We start from the raw sequence: 7280 nt of genomic DNA on the forward strand, positions 1-7280 counted from the left end.
AATAACACACTAGTTCCATGTTACAATGCCTATACAGAAGTACATTCAGAGGAACAATGAAGGGGGAAGTGTGTATTTCAGTGTATTGTTCTTTTTACAGTGTCTCTTTGAAGAGATTGTTGTATTGTTTGTGGCTCTCAGTAGCTAATACACTCTTCAGGCTGAACCAGAAGTATGGCTGTACCTGAGGGTTTGTTGACCACTCTAGTACAGACCTCTTATACAGTCTCTTCCGTAACCGTAGATACTTTGAATTGCAAGGCACCTTCTCCAAGAAAATCAGCACTATTACATCGTCTTTTTCATCCATCAGTCTTTGGTTGGCCATGTAGAAGGCTGTCCTGAAATTCCCCCCTTTGATGTACTTTTTAGTGAGTATAAACACAGTCCTCTTGCTCTTGTGGATGCTCTGGGAGAGGTTGTCAATCAGGGGACAACCAGGAACCCAGTCTCGTTCTTCCAGACACAGCGTCAGGCGGCGGTCTCCGCGCTCCTCCAGGTGAACGCACATCTCCTTCATCACCCACTCCGACACTGCGGGATCCTCTTTGTCGTAGATCACAAATGCATCGTAGACAGCACTCTGGGAGTACAGGCGGCCATAGCCTTTCAGCTTCGCCCAGCAGAAGTGGTAGATGTACCACACGTCCCACAGGAAGAGATGGCTGGAGATGGACAGGGCGAGGAAGCTGAGGACAAGGGAAGTCATGAGGGTGTAGAGGATGATGGACAGGAAGGGATGCTGGCAGGCCAACAAGTCCACTGAGACCACAGGATGTCCTCTTTGTGCACCTGGAGCGGCACAGGTAACATCTGTGCCCAGCTGAGGGATGGTCACCGTTGTCTTGTTGAGCCACGTGACAAACCAAGTGGCATTGCAGGTGCACAGAAAATTGTTTTTGTGGAGGAGCAACATGTTCATCTTTTCGATGACATCATCTGGAAAGCTGGATTTTTCAATGTACTGTATGTGGTTAAAACTAAGATCCAGATATCTTAAGCTGAAGGCATCCTTGAGTAGATTTGCTGTGAGTTTTTGGATTTGGTTTTTATGCAATATAAGTTTTACAAGTGATGTTGTACAGGTTGACAGCATGCGTGGAACAGTAGTTAGGTGATTTCCACTGAGATCCAAGACACTCAAATTATGTAGAAGTTGTAATTTCCCCCAGTCGAAAGACTTCAGTTTGTTGTTTTTGATGTAGAGCTCAGATAGCTTGTCTGGCAGACCACTGAAGACATCTGGTAGAATAACATTAAGGTTGTTGTGGGAGATATCGAGGACAGTCAGATTGATCAATTTCTTGAAATAGTTGACATATCTAGTATCCCCATCTCGCCACAACATATCTAAGCGGTTATCTCTGAATTCTAACCTTTCAAGGGATTCGCTTTCCAGCTCTGTGTTGGTGGAAGTAGAAATTTTGTTGTGGTTCATGAGTAGTACCTTGAGCTTCTTTAAATTCTTAGTAAAATTAAGCAAGTGAGTCAAGCCCTCTGACTCAAAATAATGGTTGTTATTACTTATATCCAAGATGACCAGATTTTGCAGCTCTTTAAAAGCGGTTGCGTAGAGCAAGTCCAGACGATTCCACGAGAAGTCCAGATACTGTAACTCTCTCAGATTGGTAAATTCAGAACCATTCAGGCTTTGGCTCATTGCGTTTCCGGACAGATTGAGGCATCTCAGCTCTTTCAGATTTAAAAATCGCGAATGCAAGAAGAATATGTTGTTTCGGCTAACATCTAAGGTTTTACCAAACTTACTGCATTCCTTGTTGACAAAGGATGTAATTATTCCAAGTTCCTTATCTTTGTATTTGCAGCTACGTGCATATTCATCATATCGAAAGTAATGAATCTCTCTCACGTCCTTATTTCGGTACTGATCGGTAGCTGACATGGGAGACCAGAGTGAGGGTTCGGCTCCAGTGAAACCGACAGTATCTTGGCCATCCGAAGGAGAAGATATTTTGTTGTCAGACAGACTGATTATTTTAAAATTTTTCAACTCCATCAGGATGCTAAGATTTGCCATTTTTATGAAGTTTGTTCCGAGATCTATGACCTCCAGGTTTGGTAGAAGTTTTAAAGGATCAATGCTCTCTCTCTTTAGCTGCTGAAACACATAACCCTTCAGCCTGAGAATTCTGAGTGACTTGAGATAGGAGAAACTGCAGCTCAGACTCAGTGTCTGAGGATACCTCTGAAGCTCGTAGTTAAATGACAGGTCGAGCTCCTCTAGTTTGCCCAGGAACAGAGGGAAGGAAGTGAATCCTATCTCTCTTGCTAAAAAGTTTGATGAGAGATCAAGCACTCTGAGCTCTTTTGTGCTGACAAACCATTCAGATGGCACACTTGTCAGGGAGTTACTGTGCATACGTAACGTCTTTAGTTTAGTCAACATTTTAAACGCTGTCTTGCTGATATCAAGTGGGGCATTATTTGGGCATGGGCTACACGGGAAAGGGGCATTGTAACATCGAGGACAGTTTCCACTAATGTCAAGAATTTCGAGGTTTGTTAAGTTTTTGAAATCCTCATCCGTGACCTTTTGAATGTTGTTGTTGTAGAGGTACAGCTCTTTTAAACTTGTGGGTAACCGATGTGGAATAAAGGACAAGTTGTTAGACTTAAGAGACAATAATGTCAAATTGTTAACCTGTAAAAATGCGCCGTCATCTATGTAATAGGAGACATTACAGGGGTTACGATAGTAGCAGTTTTGACCGAGGTAAAGCACTTGAATGTTTCTGATCTCAGAGAGGTTTGCTTTCGAAAGATAATAAATATGATTAACTTCCAAACTCAGCAGGATCAGATTCGAAGGCAAGCCTTTAGGTATACTGTAGAGCTGATTTCCATCCAGATACAGTGCTCGCAGATTCCTCAGTGTAGTAAAAGTATTTTCCTCGATCATAACACTCTTTGTGCACATGTTGTCCTTGGGGCCAATTTTGATTGGCACACAGTTGCACCTCATGTCGATCTCAGTCAGGTTCTCCAGATCACGGAAGGACGTTGAGTTTAATTTTGGAATGTGGTTGATGGTGAGAGTCAGATTGGTTGTGTCTCTCGGGATGCCACGGGGAATTTCCTTGAGGCGTCTCTCGGTACAGTCCACTGTCACCTCACTCCCGTTGTTGACCTCGCTGACGTCGCATGGCAGGGTTTTTGGGTACGAAATTCCAGTTGATGTCATAATGAAACAAGGCCACAGGCCGAGCAGCACCATACACATCTGTACAAAGACATAGTCACCTTATGAGAAATGAGTGAAAAGCTAATGTATATGGCAAATAGAGCCATCAAAATCAATGTTTTGAGCAAGTTAAGTAAAGAATCTTCCACTTCATGGTTTAACAACAACATGGCACAGGCTAACATCTCATTTTCAACATCTGCTTGTAGTATACAGCCCTTCTGACCAAATCACCCCTCATTTAACTGCATAAGAATCATAATATTACGGATTATATGGACAAATATAGCTTACACTCACCAAGTGGTAAGACATTATTTTTCTGAGAATGTGAAGAGGTCCCGCTTTGAGATCTGTCATCAAGCAGAGTAGAGTAATGAAAGAGTCGTAGCACTCACAATCAATTCTAAGGAGATGGTATGAAAGTAACAGGTGTCTGTGTTAACCCAGTGTTTGTATAATTTTAGCTGGCATCGCTTCCTTAATTGTTACAAACCACACGCATACAAGACTTTTGATACATCTGTAATGCTTGACAGAGTGCTGTTTGTTTTATAGACACATGCTCCATGCTGAGATCATCGAGACAGTAATTCAGTTATCATAGAGTTTAGTGCTTCTAAACTCCTGGATTTGAGGATCTTGCTCTGTTTGGATAGTATAATAGCACAAATTTAGGACTTGTGGGTTATCAACTGCCTCCCATCAGTGCCAAGACTGGTTTCATTTCTGTTTAAACTACAGGGGGAAAGTGAAACCTATGTGCAGGGTTTAGTTTTGCAGACTTGCATGGTTAACCAAGCAAACATTTTTTTCTGTAATATCTATGGTGCATGGAGGATGAATACAACTCTGGTCATCCACTTTTCCTTCCAAGTTGTCCTTCTTCTTTGACATTTCCGAAAATGACAAGCACAACTTAATTTGCAGACATTCATAGTTCCCTAAGGATACTCCCGAACACCCACCCTCAACTGTACGCACCCACTTTCACATTTCTTTCAATCATGATCCCCACATCCATCGTTACATCATTCTTTTCCATCCGAGAACATACTAGGATAATTAGGAAACAAATAAATACAATACATTTTCATTTGCAATGAAGTTACCTACATATGTTGTCTCCCCGGTGAAGAGATAAGCATAAAGTCTGGATGAAAACGCTTGGTGAGACTTACTTGCTTTAACGTTTTTTACTGTTTCATCTGAAACAGATGCTGGGAGGGACCCACATCTGGAAAAATCCAGCCAACAAGATTTTGAGATTATTTTCAAGAACAATTATGTTAACTACAAAGCTACTTTTTTGTTGTTGTTGTCATTCTTGGGCTACATACTGGTATGTAAAGGATTTATAGAACATGACAGATCATATAGATACACTCACATCTTTTGTGGGAGTCATGTTACGGTTTTTCTCAATCGTTTACACACACTATCACCAAAAACAGACAACAACAAAAGAAGATACAAAAAACAACTATTAATAGTATTCTCCATTTTTGACAGAGGGCTCTGATTTGTTGAGCTCAATTCTAAACAAAAAAATTGCATTATATTTCAATGCCTACACCAAATGTTCATTTAGGATTAAATATTTTTTTTCTTCTGTTTCTTATTTCTTTATGGGACTGAGCCATTAGCGAGACTCAGCAACACTCATTACAGGCTGTTACGCATTTATTTTACATCAATCTTCATGGTGTGTCAGATTTTATGTGTTTATGTGTTTTTGAGAGATTTTGTGTCGTGTCTGACGGCAAAGTATAGGATTTTCTGCATGATTGTGTGTTTAACCAGAGAATTAGGTTTTGGGAGATGTAAGTTAAAATCTGACATAAGACTTGTAAGTTTTGGAGTTGAGTGAGGATTTGTTATGGAGTTGTGTTTAGAGTTTGGGGGAAATAGAGCCACAATTTCAGTTCATGTTTTTGCATCCTCAATATCCGAGTTTAATCCAGCATCCCTATTCTACAGTCTGCACTTTGAATTGCCTTGTGTACGAATTGTGCTCTACAAATAAAAAAGCAAGGCTGCTCAATTTCTCCATTGATAAAATAATTTCACAACTCTACAACATAAAAATTAATAAAAAAACATGTAGAATATAGCATATGCTTTTTTGTCTACAGTAGTAGATGAACCCTCATCTTACTTTGAAGCTCCCAGCTCCCAGAAGTGACGTCGACGCAGCTTTAGCAGCAGAAAAGCCATCAGGCTTGTGTTGATAATAATAAACTCCTGGACTATTTTCAAATTTCCAAATGCATCGTTTTGTGAGTACAGACCATATTTGTACTGCTGTAGAAGTTTGGTGTCATGGCGTGTGATTTTAGTGTGGTAATTTTGGAGATACTGCCAGGATCCATTAACCCTTTATACGAAGCTATTCGGGATAACTCAGTAACTCAGCTGATGTTCAGCCAATATCGAAAAAACTGCGGGTGGGCTACTTGGCTGGATATCACGGTTCAAATGACCCCAGGTTGAATCTACTCCGGAGTATCGCTTTAAGCCAGTTTTCAGAAATCCAGCTTTGAGAAGTTTGATTTGGTACAATTTCAGTTGAGAAAACACATGTTTATATATTTTAAAAATCTGGTTTTGGTTGGAATTACACGATAATTTGTTTTTCAGAAGAGTCATGCACACATACTCTTTGTGCTCTCAGTAGTGTGTTTGCCCTCACATTTTTTAAGTATATAGAAACAACTAGAGGGGATGTTTTAGTGTTGGAGTATCAGACATTACAACGACAAAACAACGTAATGCCAAAGCAACAGCTGGTGGGCTTTTAATCATATCACACATCGTACAAGAAAGCAACGGTACTGTGCCTGAGACACCAGTTGCGAACAGAAGGTAAATTATGAATAAGTAAGACTAATTATTATTAGATTGGAAAAGGAGACTCTTCTAAGAAGTGTCTGTAGAGCTGTATTGCAGCACTTCATCATTGTCAATATCCTGATCTCCCACACTGGGAGACTGGCAGCCATGTGCCAATGGAAACACAAGAGAGTACACAGAATGAAATGCTATCTGTCCATCATAGACTTTAAAGTTCTGATGGTCTAGGACCAAAATACATCAGTGACCTTCTGACCCAGTATGAACCTTCTACCCCTCAGGTCATCTGGATTCGGCCTTTTATCAGAACCAGACATGGAGAAGCTTTCAATCAGCTTCTATGCTCCACATGTCTGGAACAAACTCCCAGAAAGCCTCAGATCAGCTGAAACACTCAGTGTATTTAAGTCCAGGTTGAAGACACACCTATTTTCAGCTGCATTTGAATAAAGCGCCAAATCTGAAGCTTGAGTTTCAAAACTTAATCATATTTTAACTACTGATTTTATCTTTCTTTTTTGTTTAAGATTTAAATCGTGCTTTTTATTTCTACTGTTTTAATGTCTCTGTAAAGCACTTTGAATCGCCTTGTTGTTGAATTGTGCTATACAAATAAACGTGCCTTGCACAAAGTGCACCCAAGCAAGTAGGCCAAATCAGGGAAAGTTGAAGTTGTTCAATATGTCAAACTTACAACATTTTCATTAGCTTGTTCTACTCATACTAAACAGAAAATATTAATATAAGTAACATTATATCTGCTAAATATCTGCATATGAGCAATGGCATGGTTAGTATACTGTAGCGTTATGCTAATGTTAGCACTTCGCTCAAAGCCCTGTGCTTAAATCCTTGCATAGCTGCTAGAATGACTTGTTTTTCTCATATGCATGATTCAACATGTTTTTTTTACTGCTTTTTTGCACGGTACATTGCAAATGCTGTTCAACTTGACAAGTGAGACAGACCATCATCATCACTAATGCAAAAAGCAGCACCACTCTGACTCGAATGAGTCCTGACATCATGAAACATTTATGTTTAAACATAAAAAAAACGTATCCAGGAAGAGGAACTTTCATGGAGAATTTATGGAAGTGGCTGTTAATTTCCAAGTGCCATTCAAATTGAAATGTATTGTATGAGAGATCTGTAATGAGAAGAACTACAAGTGGAGTGAAACATAAACTGACAAAGTCATGGGAGAAGATTTTTCAAAAGTTTT

General features: G+C 39.9%; 1 protein-coding gene across 1 annotated transcript; it reads right to left on the bottom strand.

Annotated features, from left to right (window-relative positions):
* Positions 1–83: 83 nt before the first annotated feature.
* Positions 84–3534, bottom strand: LOC142396620 (toll-like receptor 7). The gene is made up of 2 exons (XM_075479551.1): positions 3503–3534; positions 84–3241 (listed from the first exon to the last, which is right to left on the bottom strand). The coding sequence occupies exons 1-2, from the start codon at positions 3515–3517 to the stop codon at positions 95–97; spliced, it is 3162 nt and encodes a 1053-aa protein (XP_075335666.1). The 5' UTR covers positions 3518–3534; the 3' UTR covers positions 84–94.
* Between the last annotated feature and the right edge of the window lie 3746 nt (positions 3535–7280).

The sequence above is a fragment of the Odontesthes bonariensis genome, chromosome 12 (assembly GCF_027942865.1).
Source record: "Odontesthes bonariensis isolate fOdoBon6 chromosome 12, fOdoBon6.hap1, whole genome shotgun sequence".
Lineage (NCBI taxonomy): Eukaryota > Metazoa > Chordata > Actinopteri > Atheriniformes > Atherinopsidae > Odontesthes > Odontesthes bonariensis.